The sequence below is a fragment of the Capricornis sumatraensis genome, chromosome 14 (genome assembly GCF_032405125.1).
Source record: "Capricornis sumatraensis isolate serow.1 chromosome 14, serow.2, whole genome shotgun sequence".
Lineage (NCBI taxonomy): Eukaryota > Metazoa > Chordata > Mammalia > Artiodactyla > Bovidae > Capricornis > Capricornis sumatraensis.
In genome coordinates, this window is record NC_091082.1 from 59,492,857 (window position 1) to 59,514,965 (window position 22,109).

At 42.6% G+C, this 22,109-nt stretch overlaps 1 protein-coding gene across 1 annotated transcript in view; it reads right to left on the reverse strand.

Moving 5' to 3' along the window:
• The window catches only part of FHAD1 (forkhead associated phosphopeptide binding domain 1), a 166,198-nt gene extending 144,640 nt beyond the window's left edge, over window positions 1-21,558 (reverse strand). Inside the window, 1 exon segment of the mRNA XM_068985763.1 lies at window positions 21,466-21,558. Within this exon segment, the coding sequence (XP_068841864.1) occupies window positions 21,466-21,558 (93 nt within the window).
• Between the last annotated feature and the right edge of the window lie 551 nt (window positions 21,559-22,109).

Sequence of the window (22,109 nt, forward strand, 5' to 3'; positions counted from 1 at the left end):
GGGAAACAATGGAAACAGTGACAGACTTTATTTTCTTGGGCTCCAAAATCACTGCAGTTGGTGACTGCAGCCATGAAATTAAGATGATTGCTCCTTGGAAGAAAAGCTATGACCAACCTAGATAGCATATTAAAAAGCAGAGACATTACTTTGCCAACAAAGGTCCCTCTAGTCAAGGCTATGGTTTTTCCAGTAGCCATGTATGAATGTGAGAATTGGACCATAAAGAAAGCTGAGTGCCGAAGAACTGATGTTTTTGAACTGTGGTGTTGGAGAAGACTCTTGAGAATCCCTTGGACTGCAAGGAGATCCAACCAGTCAATCCTAAAGAAAATCAATCCTGAATATTCATTGGAAGGACTGCTGCTGAAGCTGAAACTCCAATACTTTGGCCACCTGATGTGAAGAACTGACTCATTGGAAAAGATCCTGATGCTGGGAAAGATTGAAGGCAGGAGGAGAAGGGTTCGACAGAGGATGAGATATTTGGATGGCATCACCGACTCGATGGACATGAGTTTGAGCAAGCTCTGGGAGTTGGTGAAGGACAGGGAAGCCTGGCATATGGCAGTCCATGGCATCGCAAAATATTGGACATGACTGAGTGACTGAACTGAAATGAAGAATATCAGTTCTCTATAATCTCTTTTGGAAAACAGAAAAGGGAATACTCCCTAACGCATTCTGTGAGGCCAACCTTACTCTAATTCCAAAATCAGATAAAGATATTATAAGACAGGAAAACTGTAGACTAGTTCTTCCTTTCCAGAAAGATGCAAAATCCTCAACAAAATATTAGCAAATTGAATCCAATAACATATAAAATGAATTATACCACAATCAAGTGGGATTTATTCCAGGTATGCAAAGATTCAGAAATCAATGTAATCTATCACATCAATAATGTAAAGAAGAGAAATCACATTGCCTTATCAGTAGATTGAAAAAAGAGCATTTGACATAATTTAAACACCCATTCATAATAAACCTGGTGGGTTCCCTCATGGCTCAGATAGTAAAGAATCTGCCTACAATGTGGGAGACCTGGGTTCAATCCCTGGGGTTGGGAAGATCTCCTGAAGGAGGGCATGGCAGCTCACTCCAGTATTCTTGCCTGGAGAATCCCCATGGACAGGGAGTTGCAAAGAGTTGGACATGACTGATCAACTAAGCACAGTACCCATGATAAACCAACAAACCACCACAACAACTCTTGGCAAATTAGGAATGAAGGGGAACATCCTCAGCCTGATAAAGTACATCAATAAAAACCCTAAAAGCTAACATCATACTTAATGGTGAGAAACTAAAACCTTTCCAATTAAAATCAGGAATAAGGCGAAGATGTCCCCTTTCACCACTCATTTTCAACATTGCCTTTTATGTCATAGCTAATGCAATAAGATAGGAAAAGAGAATAAAACATTATAGATTGGGAAGGAAAAAAAGTCTTCTTTGGTGAGGTGTCTGTTCAGATCTTTTGCCCATTTTGTAGACTGCATGATTGCTTATGCAGAAAATCCCAAAGAATTGACAAAAAGCCCTCCTGGAACTAATAAGCAATTATAGCAAGGTTTCAGAATACAAGATTAATATGCAAAAGTCAATTGCTATCTTATAAACCAACAGTGAACAACTGGAATTTGAAATTAAAAACACAACACTGCTTAACATTAGCACCAAAAAAAAAAAGAGAAAGAAATGCTTAGGAATAAATCTAACTATAAATTTTATTCACTAAGTATAAATTTATTTATTCAAATAAAATACTTTGCTATATGAAAAAAAGAGCTATATGAAGACAACTATAAAATGTTGATGAAAGACATCAAAGTAGTTTAAATAAATGAAGAGATATTTCATGTTTATTTGAAATTCCTTAATGACATATGATATTTAACATCTTTTCATAAGCTTATTTTACATCTGTATATCTTTTAAAAAATATTTATTTATTTGGCTGTACCAGGTCTTAGTGCAGCATGCGAGATCTAGTTTCTTGACCAAGCACTGAACCCAGACCCCCTACACTGGGAGCCCAGAGCCTTAGCCACTAGACCACCAGGGAAGTCCATGCATATCTTCTTTGGTGAGGTGTCTCTTCAGATCTTTTTCCCAGTTTTAAGCTGGGATGTTTGTTTTCTTATTGACTCATGTATTATTTTACACTGATTTACAGTGTTATTTACTTTCTGCTATACAGCAAAGTGATTCAGTTATAGATATATACAGTCTTTTAAAATACTCTTTTCCATTATGGTTTAGTACAGGATGTCGGATATGGTTTCCTGTGCTATATGGTAGGATCTTCCTGTTTATATATTCTATATGTAATAGCTTACATCTGCTACCTCCAACCTTCCACTCCATCCCTCCTCTGACCCCCCTCCCTTGGTAACCACAAGTCTGTTCTCTATATCCACCAAGACTCATTTATTTTGGATTCGTACTTTTAGCATCTTTATTTCTAAGTGCTTATAGCATCTGTATTCGTAATTGCCATAAACTGGAAGCAACCAAGATATCCTTTAAAAGGTAAATGAATAAACAAATTATGGTACATCTATACTATGAAATATTAGTGATTAAAAATAAATGAGTTATCAAATCATGAAAAGACATGAAGGAATCCTAAGTGCATATTGCTTAGAGAAAAAACCTAGTCTGAGAAGGTTACGTACTGTATGATTTCAACTGTATGAAATTCTGGAAAAAGTAAAGATTATAGGGACAGTAAAAAGATCAGTGCTTGCCAGGGGCCCAGGGGCTTGAGGAGAATAGGGGATTTTAGGGCAGTGAAATTATTCTGTATGATACTATAATGGTGGAGACTTGTCACCACACATTTGTCAAAACCAAACAATGTACTACACAAAAAGTGAGTCTTAATGTAAACTATGGAGTTAGTTAACAATAACACATCAATATTGGTTCGTCAATTGTAACAAATGTACTGCACTGATACAAAATGTGAATAACAGGGGAAACTGTGTTGGGAGTGGTGGGATATATGGAAACTCTCTGTACTATCTGATCAATTTCCTGTAAACCTAAACCTGTTAGAAAAAAATAAGGCATAAAAACACATGAAAACACATTAGTTCTTTGGAAAATGCCACCCATATCGTCATCACCATCCCCCTTGATCTTTGTGTCCTATGGACCTTTAGTATTTCCCACGAGTAAGAGAAATTCTGTCTGTTACATTTTGCTTTTCTCTTCCCAGGCTTCACTACTTTCAGTTCCCCAAAAGCTGACAAGCCATTATTAGGAAATCAAAGCAAGCAGGAAGTTTTAAATGACTTCACAAAATTGCGTGAACCTCTACCACATGTTAGGCAAGGAAAGAGCTTCCTAGTTCTCCCTGATAATATCACTTGTTCCCTTTACTTGGAAAACTGCTAAATGCTCCTATCAGACAGAAGTCCTGCTGCTGATGCAGACTGATTATATAAGCTCCATCTAGTTGAGCTGTCCCACCATGAGATAAACTGTTATTATTATCATCATCATCTAACCTAGTTTGAGAACTTCCTGTGAATTGGGCCCTGTTGAAGCATGTTGTATGCATTCTTTCATTTAATCTGCATGACAGCCCTATACAAGGGTCCTATTACTATCTCCAATTTAGAGATGAAGAAGCGGAGACTCAAAAGGTGAAGAGGACAGCATTATTTTGATACCAAAACCAGACAAAGACACTACAAGAAAACAACAGACCAACATCTCTTATGAACACTGATACCAAGATCCTCAACAAAATATGAGCAAACGGAAGCCATCAGTACATTAAAAGGATTATACACTATGACCAGATGGGATTGATTCCTGGAATGAAGAAGTGATGGTTCAACATATGAAAATCAATCCATGTAATTAATATATCACATTAACAGAAAGAAGGAAAAAAAGTGATCATCTCAATTGATGTAAAAAAGCATGTGACAAAATGCAACACTCTTTCCTGATAAAAGCACTCAACAGAAAGGAAATAGAAGGAATTACTTCAACATGATAAAAGCCAAATATGAAAAGTTTGCAGGTGGCGTCATACTCAAAGGTGAAAGACTGAAAGCTTTTCTTCTAAAATCAAGAACAAGATGCCTGCTTTTACCACTTCCATTCAACAAACTACTAGAAGCCTTAGCCAGACCAAATAAGCAAGAAAAAGGAATAAAGGAATCCAAATTGGAAAGGAAGAAGTAAAATGATCTCTGTTCAGAAACTACATGATCTTATATGTACTAAATCCTAAAGCGTCCATGAAAAAACAACCCTGTTAGAACTAATAAACAAAATTCAGTAGCAAAGTGGTAGGATACAAAATCAACACACAAACACTGGCTGTATTTCTATACAGTCACAATGAACAATCTGAAAAGGAAGTTAAAAAAATAATTTCAGAGACTTCCCTGGCGGTCCAGTGTTAAGGTGCTGCAATTCCGCTGCAGGGGGCGCAAGTCTGATCACTGGTCAGGGACTAAGATCCCACCTGCGGCACAGCGCAGCCAAAATTTTTTTAAAAGTTAAAAGAGGAAATAATTTCATTTAAAATAGCATCAAAAAGAATAATACTTTAGAATAAATTTAACCAAGGTGGTAAAAGATGTATACACTGAAAACTATAAAGTGTTGCTGGCAGAGATTAAAGAGGAGACAAATAAATGGAGAGACACCCTGTATTCATGGATTGAAAGACTTATATTGTTTAAGATGCCATTACTACCCAGAAGGGTCTACAGATTCAATGCAATCCTTATCAAAATCCCAATAGCAATTTTTGTAGAAACAGAAAAATCCATCCTAAAATTCATACGGAATCTCAATGGAACTGAATAGTCAAAACGATCGTGAAAAAGAAAAAGTTGGAGGTTTCACACTTACTGATTTCAAAACTTACTTTTGATAGGTGCAAAGCTACACTAATCGAAACAGTGTGATACTGACATAGGTCAGGCATATAGACCTATGGAACAGGATGGACAGCACAGAAATAAACCTTTGCATGTATGGTCAAATGATTTTCCACAAGGCTGCTAAGATCATCCAGTGGGTGAAAGAACAGTATTTTCAACAACTGATGCTAGGAAAAACTGCAAAAGAATTACCTTGGACTCTTACCTTACATTGTATACAAAAAGTAACTCAAAGAGGAGCAAAGACTTACTGCTGTGCTTGCTCAGTCCTGTCTGACTCTCTGTGACCTCATGGACTCTAGCTCACCAGGCTCCTCTGTCCATGGGATTTTTCCAGGCAAGAATACTGGAGTCAGTTGCCATTTCCTCCTCCAGAGGATCTTCCTGACTCAAGGACTGAACCCGTGTCTTCTGAGTCTCCTGCACTGCAGGAGGATTCTTTACCACTGAGCCACTGCAGAAGCCTGGCTCAAAGACTTAAACATAGCTTAAAACTATAAAACTTTTAGAGGAAAACATAGGAGGAAATCTTTATGACATCGGATTTGGTAAGGCTTTTTTGGATATGGTACCAAAAGCATAGGCAACAAAAATAAAACAGATAAATTCAACTATATAAAAATTTAAAACTTCTATGAATCAAAGGACACAATTAACAGGGTGAAAGGCCATCTACAGAATGGGAGAAAATACTTGCAAATCATATAACTGAAAGAGTTAATATCAAGAATATGAGGCTTCCCAGGTGGTGTTAGTGGTAAAGAATCCACTTGCCAATGCAGGAGCTGTAAAAGACACGGGCCGATCCCTGGGTCGGGAAGATCCCCTGGAGGAGGGAGTGGCAACCCACTCCAGTACTCCTGCCTGGAGAATCCCATGGACAGAGGACCCTGGTGGGCTACACTCCATGGGGTCGCAAAGAGTTGGACTCGACTGAAGAGACTTAGCACGCACACACATCAAGAATATACAGGGACTTCCCTGGTGGTCCAGTGGTTAAGAATCTATTTTCCAATGCAAGGGACATGGATTTGATCCCTGGTCAGGGAACTAAGATCCCACGTGCTATGGGGTAACTAAGCTTGCATGCTGTAACTACTGAGCCCAAGCACCACAACCAGAGAGAAGGCCAGGCACCACACTGAAGAGCTCGTGTGCTGCTCCCACGTGCTACAACTAAGGCCTGACACAGCCAAGTAAATACATAAATATTTTAAAAAGAATATATAGAGAACTCCTATAACTCAATAACAAAACACCCCAAATAACCTAATCGAATATGGCAAAGAACTGGAATAGACATTCTCCAAAGAAGATACACAAATGGCCAACAAACAGAAAAGATGCTCAACATTACTAATCATTACGGTAATGCAAATCAAAACCACGAGATATCACCTCATACCACCTGGATGGCTATTGTCAAAAACAAGTGAACAACGGAAAATGACATGTGTTGGCAAGGATGTGGAGGAAGTGGAACACTTAGGCACTGCTGAGAATGTAAAGTGGTGCGGCTGATATGAAAAAAAGTATGGTGGCTTCTCAAAAATTTTAGTATAAAATTATCATATGATCCAGCGAGTCCACTTCTGGGCATATACCCGAAAGAATTGAAATCAGGAACTTGAAGAGACATCTGTACACTCATGTTTATGGCAGCATGATTCACAGTTGGGCTTTCCTGGTGGCTCAGACAGTAAAGAATCTGCCTGCAATGCGGGAGACCCGGGTTCAGTCCCTGGGTTGGGAAGATCCCCTGGAGAAGTGAATGCCAACCCACTCGAGTATTCTGACCTGGAGAATTCCGTGGAGAGAGGTTATAGTTCATGGGGTCGGACACGACTGAATGACTGACACTAACTATTCACAATTGCCAAAAGGTGGAAGCAACCCATGTGTCCATCGACTGATGACTGGATAAGCAAAATGTGACCCATCCATGGAGTGGAATATTATTCAGCTTTAAGAGCTGGGCTCAAGTTCAGCTCTCCCATTTCCTAGCAGGGTGACCTTGGGCAAGTGATACCTCAGTTTCCTCATCTGTAAATGAGGGTAACATTAGGACAGTCTTATAAGTTATTGGTGACATAATACGTATAAAAGCACGCATGGTTTTAGAAGAAAACATAGAGCGAATGTGAAGCGTTCTCTATTGGGAGCTGGAGGATGTGCTCTGGAGTCGGAAAGCCTGGAGTTCAAGCCCCGTCGCTGCTGCTCTCCGGCTGGGCAGCCCAGGGCATGGGTTTTTGCTTCTCTGCTGTTGCTCCTTGAGCTGTAAAAGTGAGTTTCATAAGCTAGGCTTCACAGAATTGACAAAAGGTACTGCTTGATGAAGTGTTCAAAGTAGTAGGAAAACATTTTTGAAATAAATGTGTGTGTGTATGTGTTTGATCTATTTCTTTTTAACAGGCTCTTTGCTGTCCTGTCTGTCCCCTTACCCCAGCCCCCCACTGCCTTACAAAGCGGTGGAGTGCAGAAATTGTAGGAAAACAGGGTTTTCAAAAGAATAAGCATATGAGGAAACGGCCAGGGGCTGGTGGGACGGCAAGTCTGGGAGTGGAATGAAACAGGAAGCTTCTCTGCTTCCCCATCGGCTGGATACTCCCTCCTGGTCTCCCTGGGAGAGCCCTTGGGATGAGCAAGGCTCCACAGAGGCTGGTACCAGCACCCCAGCCTCTCTCTGTGACCTCAGGCAGGATCCTCAGCCTATCTGTGCCCCAGTGACCTCAGTGGGGCAGACTACAGCCCTTACCTCCTAAGGATGGAATGAGTTAAGACACTCGAAAGTGCAAGGAGCAGGGCCTGGCACGAAGCAAGCCCTCGGTAACCATCAGCTGTCTCTGTTATTAACGCCCCTGACCCAGCAACAGCTTCCTGGCTCCCTCACCTCTCTGCTTCCAGGTCTCCATGCCAGGCTCCTCTCCCCTCAGATGCTCCCCGGGATTCTAGGGTTGTATCTGTTTCCTCCTCAGTCTGTTTCTATGGGCTGGGGCTGCTGCACCATCCCTTGGACTGTTGGATGTGTATTTCCAACCCCTGGTTCATCTCCAGGTCCCCAACTGCCCGGCGGCTTCCTGGATGCTGAGGAAGCAATCCTGCCCCCTCCATCCTTGATAACCATATTATCGCCCTCCAGCTCATCCAGCCATGCTTCTCCATGGCCCCTGCTGTTGACCCAGTACTTCTCCCAAAAAACCTGTCAAACCAGCCCCATAGCAATGGTCCAGGCAGGAGGGAGTATTAATGTGGTGGGCAGAATGGCCTCTCAAAGATGTTGTTCAGTCACTAAGTCGTGTCTGACTCGTTGTGACTCCGTGGACTGCAGCACACCAGGCTCCTCCGTCCTCCACTATCTCCCGGAGTTTGCTCAAATCCACGTCCATTGAGTCAGTGATGCTATCTTACCATCTCTTCCTCTGCCGTCCTCTTGTCCTTTTGCCTTCAGTCTTTCCCAGCATCAAGGTCTTTTCCAATGAGTCAGTTCTTCAAATCAGATGGACAATGTACTGGAGCTTCAGCTTCAGCATCAGTCCTTCCAGTGAATATTCAGGGTTAATTTCCTTTTGGATTGACTGTTTTGATCTCCTTGCAGTCCAAGGGACTCTCAAGAATCTTCTCAATCCACAGTTCAAAAGCATCAGTTCTTCGGTGCTCAGCCTTCTTTATGGTCCAGCACTCACATCCATACATGACTACTGGAAAAACCATAGCTTTGACTCAAAAATGCCCATGCCCTGATCTCTGAAAATATAATCCATTATGTGGCAAAAGGGACCATGCAGATGCAATCAGTGATCTTAAAAGAGGAAGGCTATCCTAGGTTATCCAAGAGGGAGCAGAGAACTTACTCTGGCTAGGAAAGAAGAGATGGGGTTCTTGCTGTGCCTTCACTTAGCCCCAATGCGCCTCTTCTGGGAAAGAACTAGTAGTAAAGAATCCATCTGCCAATGCAGGAGACACAAGGGATGCAGGTTCGATCCCTGGGTCAAGAAGATCCCCTGCAGCAGGAAATGGCAACCCACCCCATTATTCTTGCCTGAAAAATCCCATGGACAGAGGAGCCTGGCAGGCTACACTCCATGGGGTCGCTAAGAGTGGGACACAGAGTGAGCTGCTGCTGCTGCTGCTAAGTCGCTTCAGTCGTGTCCAACTCTGTGCGACCCCATAGACGGCAGCCCACCAGGCTCCCCCGTCCCTGGGATTCTCCAGGCAAGAACACTGGAGTGGGTTGCCATTTCCTTCTCCAATGCATGAAAGTGAAAAGTGAAAGTGAACCACGCACCACATTTCCTCTTACCCAGATCCCCACTAGATGGCGCCATCTCAGTCTGTGGTGTGAATGAGGATCACTAGACTATACCAGGGACGGCGGAGGCTGATGGGCTGCCGTCTATGGGGTCGCACAGAGTCGGACACGACTGAGGCGACTTAGCAGCAGCAGCAGCAGACTATACCTATATGTTTCACTGACAAGCCCACCCTGGATTCCACAGGGTGCAATCTCCCTAGCTTAGCCAATTACCTTGTCACCTCAGTTAACCTTCAAGGAATTTCTAATATTTAGATATTAGATGTTCCCAAAGCTAAATTTACACGCAAAAAGCTTTTTAGCTTCTTTTTAAGAAGCTTGAGTCAGCCCAGTCTGAAACTCAGCCCCACCTCCCCGGGCTAGCTATGTGATTTGGGCAAGTCCCTTAACTTTCCTGAGTTCCACTTCCACATCTTCAAATGAGGATAATAATGATAAGAGCAGTTCTTACCCGCACAGGATTTGTTTTGAGGATATAATTTTATAAAAATATATAGAACATACATAGAAGATACATAAAGTCATGAGAGAGATGATAAGCAGTCCATAAATACATGCTATAGCTTTTGTGTATTCTGTATGCTATTCAAAAGATTATGATCTTTCTTTCACCTCATATCAATCAGAATGGTTACTATAAGCAACAACAACAGGAAATAACAAGTGTTGGTAAGGATGTTGGGAAGGTAAAAGCCCTGTGCACTGTTGGTGAGGATATAAATTAGTGCAGCTGCTATGGAAAACAGCATGGCAGTTCCTCAAACAACTAAAAATAAAATTATCATGTGATCCAGCAAGTCTACTTTTGGGTATATATCCCAAAGAACTGAAAGTAGAGGCGTGAAGAGATATTTATACACCCACGTTCATAGCATTGTTTGCAACAGCCAAAAGGTCAAAACAACCCAAGTGTCCACTGGTAGATGAATGAATAAACAAAATGTGGCAAGTCCATACAATGAAATATTATTCAGCCTTAAAAAGAAAGGAAATTCGGATACACGCGACAGCATGGATGAACCCTGAGGTCACCGTTGTTGTTTTTCAGTTGCCAAGTCGTATCTCTTTACGACCCCATGGACGGCAGCATGCCAGGCTTCCCTCTCCTTCACTCCGTGAAATAAGCCAGTCATGAAAAGACAAATACTATATGATTGTACTTCTGTGAGGCACCCAGGGGGGTCAAGTGCATAGAGAAAGAAAGCAGAATGGTGGTTGCTGGGGGCTGGGAGGCGGGGGGATGGGGAGTGGTTTCATGGGGACCGGGTTTCAGTTCTGCAAGATGAAACATGTTCTGGCGATGCATGGGGTTGACGGGTTGCACAACAACGCAAACATATTTAATGCCACTGAACTGTATACTTTAAAAAAGTAGTTAAGATGGCAGATTTTATGTTATGTGCATTTTATCACAATAAAATAATGAGAGTATGATCTAGTCCATTCCTCTGAACTTTTTTCTCTTGGAAGCCTTCCACCTCCAAGTGAAAAAGCAGCCCCATCAACCACTGTGGTGGGAACTGACCGATGAAATCAGCTGCCAGCTCTCAAAAAATTCCCCGAGGACTGGTGAGATCAGACAGGTGAACCCCCAGAGTTAGGAGCACTTGGGCAGGAGTCAGGGGTAGGACGGGTGGGGGTGGGGGACGGGGTGGGATAGGAGTGCAGTCCAGGTAGGATGACACGGCAGGTGGGGGGTACAGACGGGGAGTCGGCAGGTGCCCCCTCCTCAGGTCTGCTTCATTCCATGGGTTTCCCCACAGAGTCCCCTTGTCACCTTACATCTCAAAGTGCAGATGTTCACTCAGAATAAGAGAGTGCGAACAAAAATGACACGGGTACCCTACTTCACCCTGCAGATCGCTGAAGATCCAGTGGGTGGACAACACCCTATGCTGGGGAGGGAGTGGGAGAGGGACGCCCACTGCTGGCAGGACACCGCATCTGGGAACCTCTCGTGGGCAATGTGGCCGCGCTCGTCTGAGTTACAGCCGTACGTGTCCCTGGACACAGCAGACGCACCTTCCCACCCGTGAAGTGCTGATAAATAGACAATTCCAGTAATCTTGTTTGAGAATAATAAACAAGATGATGATGTCAGAAATCTTTGTACAGACATAAATTTACATTTCTTTTAGAGGAAAAAATGCTTGGGTAAATTTGCTTGTTGTTATTGTTCAGCTGCTCAGTCGTATCTGACTCTTTGAGACCACATGGAGTATAGTACACCAGGCCTCCCTATCTTTCACTATCTCCCAGAGCTTGCTCAAACTCATGTCCATCCAGTCAGTGATGCCATCCAAATATCTCATCCTCTGTCATCCCCCTCTCCTCCTGCCTTCAATCTTTCCCAGCATCAGGGTCTTTTCCAATGAGTCGGCTCTTCCCATCAGGTGGCCAAAGTATTGAAGCTTCAGCTTCAGCATCAGTCCTTCCAATGAATATTCAGGACTGATTTCCTATAGGATTGACTGGTTTGATTTCTTTGCAGTCCAAGGGACTCTCAAGAGTCTTCTCCAAGACCACAGTTCAAAAGCATCAGCACTCAGCGCTCAGCCCTCGTTATGGTCCAACTCTCACATCCATACATGACTACTGGAAAAACCATAGCTTTGACTAGATGGACCTTTGTTGGCAAGGTAATGTCTCTGCTTTTTAATACGCTGTCTAGGTTGGCCATAGTTTTTCTTCCAAGGAGCAAGTTTCTTTTAATTTCATGGCTGCAGTCACCATCTGCAGTGATTTTGGAGCCCAAGAAAATAATCTTTCACTGTTTCCATTGGTTTCCCATCTATCTGTCATGAAGTGATGGGACCAGATGACATGATCTTCATTTTTTGAATGTGAGTTTTAAGCCAGCTTTTTCACTCTCCTTTTCACCTTCATCAAGAGGCTCTTTAGTTCCGTTTCACTCTCTGCCATAAGGGTAGTGTCATCTGCATATCTGAGGTTATTGATATTTCTCCCTGCAATCTTGATTTCATCTTGTGCTTCATCCAGCCTGGCATTTTGCATGATGTACTCTGCATATAAGTTAAATAAGCAGGGTGACAATATACAGCCTTGACGTACTCCTTTCTCAATTTGGAACCAGTCCATTGTTCCATGTCTGGTTCTAATTGCTTCATGACCTGCACACAGGTTTCTCAGGAGGCAGGTCAGGTGGTCTGGTACTCCCGTCTCTTGAAGAATTTTCCAGTGTGTTGTGATCCACACAAAGGCTTTAACATAGTCAATGAAGCAGAAGTAGATGTTTTTCTGGAATTGTCTTGTAAGAAAATAAAAAAAATAAAAAAGAGTATGATGTCAACGCTGGTTCTTTTCTAAGAGGCAGCCCAGAACCACCAGGTGCCATGGTCAGAGACAAGAGCCACCTGGTTGTACGAATTCTGGTCGGTGTGAGAGCAAGCCTCCGATCCCATCTGAGAAGTGCTGACACAGGCTGGACAGATTGCTCCACCCATGAGAAGGAGCAGTCCCAGGATGCTGGTCACTGAGGGTTAGAGGTGCGGGCATCAGCATTTCATCCCCCGGGCATTTCTGTCCTTTCTCCTTCTCTTCCATCTCCACCCTCCCAGCCACAGCTCTGAAATGACTTGGGCTGTCCTATAGCTCAGTCTTCTAGGGGATCCTGGCACCTCCCCAGGATGGGACTGGGGGTATCCCTTAAACGGGGAGTTCTTACACGGTCAGCCCTTCACTGTTTAACCTTTGCTTCTCTCTTCCTCAAAACAAACGTTATTGAAATAATACACACACACACACATACACACACACACATACACACACAGGCAGGAGCTCCCAGAACATCAGAAGGAAAGAAGCACCAATCAAGAAGGGACAGGAAGAGAACACTGGTGGTTCTCAAAGTGTGGTATTGGAACCAATTCCAGGGGACCCCACTCTGACCTGAACCTGGGGAGCATATAAATATGAAGATTCCTGGGCCTTACCCCAAACCCACTGGGATCAGAATGTCTAGGAGCCCATGTTTAACAAGCACTCTTATATAGAGTGTTTATACACTCTTAACACAAAATAGTGGCTCAGATGGTAAAGAATGTGTTTGCAATGCAGGAGACCCAGGTTTGATTTCTGGGTCAGGAAAATTTTCCCCTGGACAGGGAAATGGCAACCCATTCCAGTATTCCTGCCTACAGAATTTCATGGACAGAGGAGCCTGGCAGGCTACATTTTCCCCTGGACAGGGAAATGGCAACCCACTCCAGTATTCCTGCCTGGAGAATTTCATGGACAGAGGAGCCTGGCAGGCTACAGTCCATGGGGTTGTAAAGAGTCAGACACAACTGAACAACTAACAGTTTCACTTTATACCAATGGAAAATCCAACTGTTGGCTTGTGGTATCTCTTTATTCTGGAAGAAACGAGCCCCTTTCTCAGCAGACTATAGATAATAGCCACATCCAACTCTAAAAAAAATTATAGTTTGCAAGGCACATCAAATCATATAGATTATAATTTGAAAGATTTAACTCTGAAATGAGCAAGGCTGAGGCTTCGGAGTGTGTAAAATGGGAGGAAGGGAGACTGCGCGCATGGCAGCCAGGATGGGCACTGGCACGTCTCCTCCTTGCTTGCACATGTGTGTGCCAAGTCGCTTCAGTCACGTCCGACCGTTTGTTACCATATGGACCATAGCCTGCCAGACTCCTCTGTCCATGGATTCTCTAGGCGAGAATACTGGGGTGGATTGTCATTTCCTCCTCCAGAGGATCTTCCTGACCCAGGGATCGAACTCATGTCTCTTATGTCTCCTGTGTTGGCACGCGGGTTCTTTACCGCCAGCGACACCCAGGAAGCCCACTCCCCCTTGCTTACAGTCCTTCAAATCTTCTTCCACTGCATTTCAGATAAAGGTCAAAATCCTTAGTGTGACGTGAAGGAGGGCTACTCGTCACTAAGCCCTCCTCCTTTCCGATCTGACTCCTGGACACCCTGGTTTTCTCTCAGTCCCTTGGGTCTACCCCAGGACCTTTGCATATGCTGTTCCCTTCTCCCTTTGTCAAATCCTCTTTGTTCTCCATATTCCTTTGCTTTAGAGCCCCAGTTTTGGAATGGAATTAGTCACACCTTTGTGGGATCACCTGACTTATGTCCCTCTCTCCTGCAGCTTCCTGATCGCAGGGCCCACGTCCAGTCCCACCATCACTGTATCCCTAGGCTTGCCTTGGTGCTGTGGCTCCAGGTAAATATTGTGGAATGAATGAATGATAACAGTTCTTACTGTTGACTACGAACACTTCTCACTAGCCTGGCTATAAACAGGTTTCCTGGGCTTCCCTAGTGGTTCAGTGGTTAAGAATCCATCTGCCAGTATGGGGGACATGGGATTGATCCCTGGTCTGGGAAGATTCCACAGGCTTTGGAGCGACTAAGCCTGTGTGCCACAATTTCTGAACCTGTGCTCTAGACCCATGCTTGGCAACAAGAGAAACCACTGAGACAAGAAGCCTGTGCACCTCAACAAAGAGTAGCCTCCACTCGCTGCCACTCGAGAAAACTCGTGTGCAACAACCAAGACCTAGCACAGCCAAAAATAAAATAAATAAACAAATAAACAGCCTTCCTATGGCCTTTAGGGAATTAAATTTCTTGTAGGATACAAGGAAAAAAATCTGGACAGTAAGGCCCTGCAGATACCAATATTGATTTTTCCCTGAACCAAATGATTACAAGTGACTTTTGGTTTTTTCCTTATACGTTCCTTCATCCCAATTTTTAAAAACAAGAAGCATGGAACTACTTCCCATTATCGGAAAAAGTAAACAATGTCAAACTATTATAAAGCAAACACTCCAAACAATATTTCAGCCTTGCTGATAAATAGAACTCTTTAGAAGTGTGACTGCCTATTTTTTAGGATTGATCCAGATAAATAAAACAATCTTTTGTATGTGCTAGATGTAACCTCTGGGTAATTTGAAGGATGACTTTTTTATTAATACATATCCCTGAATCTTGGCTTTGGTGGCTCAGCTGGTAAAGAATCTGCCTGCAATGCGAGAGACCTGCGTTTGATCCCTAGGTTGGGAAGATACCCTGGAAAAGGGAATGGCTATCCACTCCGGTATTCTGGCCTGGCAAATTCCATGGACTGTATAGTCCATGGGGTCACAAAGAGTTGGACACGACTGAACGACTTTCACTTCCACATCTACTGAATGAGATTCCATTTTGAATCTTATTTAGTAGAATGACTTCTAGTGGCATTAATAACATAAACTATAAATTGACTGCTGAATGATTCCTCAGGATGGCTCACAGCTGATCAAAGGTGATCCTTCTGGAACTTCCCTGATGGCACAGTGGACAAGAATCTGCTTGCCAATGCAGGGGACATGGGTTTGATCTCTGGTCTTGGAAGATCCCACATGCTGGGGAGCAACTAACTGATCCTGTGGGCCACAGCTACTGAGCCCTCACCCTGGAGCCCACAAGCTGCAACTACTGAAGCCCATGTGCCTGGAGGCTGTGCTCTGCAACAAGGGAAGCCTCTGCAATGAGAAGCCTGTGCACTGCAACAGAGAATAGACCTCGCTCGCCACAGCTAGAGAAATGAAGGCCCAGCACAGCCAAAAATAAACAAATAAATGAATAAAAACTAATTTTTAAAAAATGGGTGATCCTTCCGAACAGAAAGGCCCAATGAAGTCAGCAGAGGGGCAATGTTTACCTTGTCATGTTTTATAAAACTGGAAAATGCTGACATGTCTGCAGGTTTCAGTTCTTCCAAGTAGACCCATGTCCCCACACCCCTCTTTAGAGCAACTCTCCTCTGCCAAACCCATTTAAACCATGGGAAGGTGATTCATCTAAGAGAAGACAGAAGCGCTCATCAGAATTCTATCCCCAAAACGCTTGGTGATTCATGTATCATCTGTACTCCAGGAAGCCAAAATGAGCTCACACTTCTGGAAATGCAACTGATTCCTTCATAAATTAACCTGACTGTTGCTGGTGGTGGTGACTTGTTTCTTAAACTAAGTTTGGGGAGCAGTAAGCCGTCACTTATTTTTATACAATGAATGCAACTCAGTTTCTGTCTGGTTAGTAACTGTCCTCACTGGTTTCCTTTTGCAAATGGCTTGTTAATGTCAGTGGATCCTCATCTCAACCCTCTGAGGATTCTTCTCTTCTTCTGAGAAGAGTCTCTCCATCTTGTGAGCCCAAAACAATGACCACTGTGTCTTTTACTGAGCACCACATGCCAGCCTCTTTATGTGCATTTTTCACTTAACCCTCACAACCATCCTGTGAGGTAAGAGGTTTACAGACAGGGAAAATGAGCTCAGAGTGATTAGTCTGGTTGAAATCACTCAGCCACAAAGCAGCCTAATGAGATTCAAACCCAGGTCTGCCTATCTCCAAAGCCTCCACTTTTAAAAATTGCTAGTTTCCTCAAATGGACCACTCTGCTGTGGATGGATAGTCTGGGAGGCTTTGGGCATGTGTGAGGATATACAGAATATCTATAAACTTTTTCTTAATTTTGCTGTAAGCCTAAAATTGCTCTTTAGAAAATAGTCTTTGAGGAAGATGATAGACATTTTATCACATCTTCAAGCAGCTCACTCTCCATGCTCTTTAGGAGAAACACACTATACACTCACTGATGAAACCTATCTGGAAAGGGCAAGTATACATCACCAGTAGTAAAATGACCTATTGCATTACAAAAAAGAATTACTACAGTTTTTTTAATATCATAGTCAGGTTCAAAACAGAGATCTCTGTCTCTACTTTAGCCAGACAGGAAGTAACGTGTGTCCTCAGTCTGAGTCTGACTTTTTGTGACCCTATGGACTGTAGCTTACCAGGCTCCTCTGTCCATGAAATTTTCCAGGCAAGCATACTGGAGTGGGTTGCCATTTCCTTTTCCAGGAGATCTTCCAGACCCAGGGATCGAACCCATATCTCCTACACTGCAGGTAGATTCTTTACCACTGAGCCACTGGGGAAGCCCAGAACAGGAAATAAAACCACCCCAAATCTATGCCTTGTTATGATAAAGGAGAAACTGCAATTCTTCTTTTTCTCCCCCCGACCACCCCGAACTTTGCACACTGCACAGATTTTTCTGTGTCCTTGAAAGGAAACCACATCATGGAGAAGACTCTCAAGGGGAGGTTCATGGAGTTAATTTTAAATCTGTTGAGCTTATGATAAACCTTATCAGAAAACTAGGAATAAAAGGGGGAACTTGCTCACTTAGTAAGAACATGTACAAAAAACCTACAGCTTACTTCATACTTAGCGGTGAAAGACTAAATGCTTTCCCTAAGTTCAGGAACAAACAAAGATAAAGATTTATATTGGGCCCCTGGTGGCTCAGTGGTTAAGTCTGCCTTGCAATGCAGGGGCCATGGGTTCAATCCCTGGTCAGGGAACTAAGATCATACTTGCCATGGAGCAACTAAGCCCACGCTGCAACTAGAGAGTCCATGCATTGCAACGGAAGATCCTGCATGATACAACAAAGATCCTGCATGCTGAAACTGAGACCCAATGCAGCCAAATAAAATAAATAAATATTTTAAAAATTTATGCCACTCTTATTCAACAGAGTCCTAGAAGTGTTAACCAGACAAAAAAAGCAAGGAAAAGGAAATGAAAGGCATTCAGATATCCTTTTCTGAAAGGAGAAATAAAACTAACCTTACTGTAGATGACATGATTGTTTGTGTATAAAATCCCAAGAAATCTACAAAAACCCTTATATAGAGAGTTCAGTTAATGTTGCAAGACACTAAGAAGCATACAGAGATCAACTGTATTTCTATATAGTGTCAATGAACATGTAAAAATAAAAAAATGAACAAAATAAAAAATATAATACCTTTTGTGTGACAGTGTGTGTGTGCGCACTAAGTCACTTCAGTCATGTCTGACTCTTTGCAACCCTATGGACTGTACCCTGCCATGCTACTCTGTCCATGGGTTTCTCCAGACAAGAATAGTGGAGTGGGTTGCCATGTTCTCCTCCAGGGGAATCCTCCCGACCCAGGGATCAAACTCGAGTCTCTTACGTCTCCTGCATTGGCAGGTGGGTTCTTTACCACTAGGGCCACCTGGGAAGCCCAAATACCATTTACAATCACTCAAAAAAAAAAGAGAGAGAGAGAGAAATGCTGAAGTGTAAATCTAACAAAGCATGTACAGAACTTGTGTGCTAAAAATTACACAACACTCATGAGAGACATCAAAGACCACCTGAATCAGTGAAGAAATAGACCATGTTCATGAACTGAGGGCCAATGCAGCAGAACATCAATTACTCCCACACGGAATGAAGGACTAAGCACAATTCCAATCAGAATTGCAGCATGATATTTTGTATATACAGACGGCTTACACTGAGATGCAAATGAAAAGGCAAAGGAACCAGAATAGGTTAAAAAATCTGAAGAAGAATAAAGTGGGAGGAGTCACTCTACCTGATTTAAGACTCACACAGCAATAGGAATCAAGGCTGTGTCATAAAGGTAGAGGGACTGCCTCATAGATCCATGAAACATACTAGGGAACTCAGAAACAGCCCCTATAGAAGTATGGCCGGATTATTTTTGACAAATTTGCAAAAGCAATTCAATAAGAAAGGACAGTCTTTTTAACAAATGGTTCTAGAACAACTCAATATTCACACGCAATAAAAGTGAACATTGACCTAAATCTCACATCATAAACAAAAGTGAACCCAAAATGGTTCACATATTTAAACATAAAACTACATATAAGAGAAAATTCTCAGGATCAAGGACTTGGTGGCATGTTCTTAGACATGATACTAAAAGCATGATCTATGAAGGAAAAAAATAATGACCTGGACTTCATCAAAAGTTAAAACTTTTGTTCTGTGAAATATCCTGCTAAGAGAATGAAAAGACAAGCTATGGGTGGGAGAAAATATTTGCCAACCATCTATCTGATGAGGGACTCATACCTAAAGTACCTAAAGAATTCTCAAAACTCAATGGTGAAAAAACCATTGGATTAGAAATGGTTAAAAGACATTAAGAGATATGTCACCAAAGAGGGTATGTAGAAGGCAAATAAGTACATGAGAAGATATTTAACATCACTCTCGATTTGGGAAATGCAAATCAAGACTATGATAAGAAATCACTACACAATTACTGAAACAGCTAAAATAAAAAACAGTGTTTATACTAATTGCTGGTGGGGATACAGAGAAACTTATCTCATACATTGCTGGTGTGACTAAAAAATGGTGCAGCCACCCTGGATAAGATTCTGGCAGTTTCTCCACAAACTGATATATTAACATAAATGTTAATCCATGCAATCATACTCCTGAGCATTCACCTCAGAAAAATAAAACTTATATTCACAGAAAAACCTGTTCACAAATGTTTATAGTAGATTTATTTGTTACAGCCCCTAATGGAATCAAAATGTCCTTCAATAAGTGAATGGTTAAACATAGGTGGGACATCCATAACATGGGCTATTACTCAGCAATAAAAGAACCAGCTAATAACCTAGATCGATGTCAAAGTCATTACACTGAGCAAAAAAAAAAAAAAACAATGGCAAAGGTCACAAATGTTAAGATTCCATTTATGTAATACTATCAAAATGATAAAAATTATAGAGATGAAGAACAGATTAGTGGTTGTTGGGGCTTGGGGATGGTGGTGGGAGAAAGTATTGTGACCATAAAAGGAATATCATGGGACTTTTTTGGTGGTCCAGTAGTGAGATTCTGAACTCCCAAAGCAGGAGGCCTGGGTTCAACCCCTGGTCAGGGAACTAGATCTCACAAGCTGCACTAAGACCCAGTGCAGCTAAGTAAATAAATACATTAAAAAAATATATCACAGGGGAGATCTTTGATGATGGAGTAGTTCTATACACCTTGGTGTGTGTGTGTGTTCAGTTGTTCAGTCGTGCCCAACTCTTTACAACCCCACAGACTGTAGCCCACCAGGCTCCTCTGTCCATGGGATTTTCCAGGCAAGAATACTGGAGCAGATTGCCATTTTCTCCTTTAGGGGGTCTTCCTAACCCAGGGATCAAACCTTCATTTCCTGCATTGGCAGACAGCTTTTTTTTTTTTTTTTTTAACCACTTGAGCTATCTGGTAAGTCAATTCTATATCTTGGTGGCTACACACAAATTCATACATGTGATAAAATGCACAGAACAATACACACACTTTGTACCATTCTCTCTCTACTGTTTGTGAACCTATCATTTCAAAATAAAAAGTCTTTTAACAATCTGTTGAGTGAAGCCTGAAAGAGACCTGTCTTTTTAAGTTGCAAATTCCACTGCATTTTTCTTTCAATATTTTAACCTCTAAAATATTGAAATATTTTAAAAGGCTCAAAGCAACTGTTGTGTGTGTGTGTGTGTGTGTGTGTGTGTGTGTGTAGCAGAGTTTTATTAAAGTGAAAAATGACAGAGAAAGCTTCTGACACAGACATCAGAAGGGGGACACAGAGTGCCCCCAAAGCCACTGTTTTGACTAACTCCTTACTTTTTCCCAATTTCTTTGGCTATCATCAAGCTGGGACTGTGGACCAAGCCACAGCTAACACAGAGAATGAAGTGAAATGAGAGGATACTGTGGCTATGCCCAAGGCTTACCCTGGTTTACTACCTGGAGGTGGGGGTGGGGGAGGGCCCCAAGGGACCCACAACAGTCTCCAGAAGCTCTGAAAAGGGCAAGAGGCTGTTGGTCAAGCTGGGCACTTCAGGTGGCTCTGGCTGCCAGACCTGGAGCAGGAGAAGGTCAAGCACCAGCTCCATGCCCACCTTCCAAATGGCCCCATCAGGCAGCGGGGGAGGGCATCCTGGGTGGGACATCGCAGAACAGACACTGTCAGCGAAGGGCGGAAGGCACATCTCACTCTGCATCCTGCTCACGCTTATCACATGAGCCAGGGGGCTCCAGCACACCTGACAATTGGTTATTGGTAGCACACCGAAGATGAGACGGTTAGATAGCATCATGGACTCAATGGATGTGAACTTGAGCAAACTCTGGGAGACGGTGAAGGACGGGAAGCCTGGCGTGCTGCAGTCCATGGGGCCGCAAAGAGTAGAACACAACTGAGCAACTGAACGACAACCACAAAGCACACGGAGGAAGGCAGAGGATGTCAGCCAGAGGCTGGGCTTCAGAAGCGGCCAGAGTCCGCAGCGGACTGGACTTCTACAGAGATGAGGGGCTGGGCAGGAAGAGGTCTTACCTCTAAAACAAGGTCTGAGTCTCCATGCCTTCCAATCGTAGTACTTTTATTCAAGACAAAAAAGCCTTCCGCGCTCTTTAGATAGGCTTTCATACTCTCTGCTTTCCCTAGAAAAGGTTTGCAGAAAAAAATCTGGTTAGAAAAAAGAGTCCTTTAATTATTCAATATCATATTTAGAATGAGTGAAATATACCATAATGTCACAAGAGGAAAATCAGCAGAGGTAGGAGTGGATAGATGGATTTAACAATGATCATAATTACAGTTCTTCACATTTTTAAGGCTGTCTTTTCAACACTGATATCTGTCATAGATAATCTTGGTTCTGATTATCAGAGGGCACACTTTATGTAATTCAGAGCACAAACAAGCAATAGCAAAAACAACCCAACAACAAATCTGAATTCCATGGACGACCGTTCTCCAACTCCCATTAAGCTTAGTTTGAGGTTAGTTATTTGCCATGATCAAGTACTAAGAATTACTGACCTACCACTTACTAGTTCTGCGACTCTGGTTGAATTACTTATTCTCTCTGTAAACCTCAGTTTTCTCATCTGTAAAATGGGGCTAGTAATACTCTGTATCCCAAAGGGTTTTGTTTAAATGCAGTGATACATGTGAAGCATCTAGAATGGTGTTTG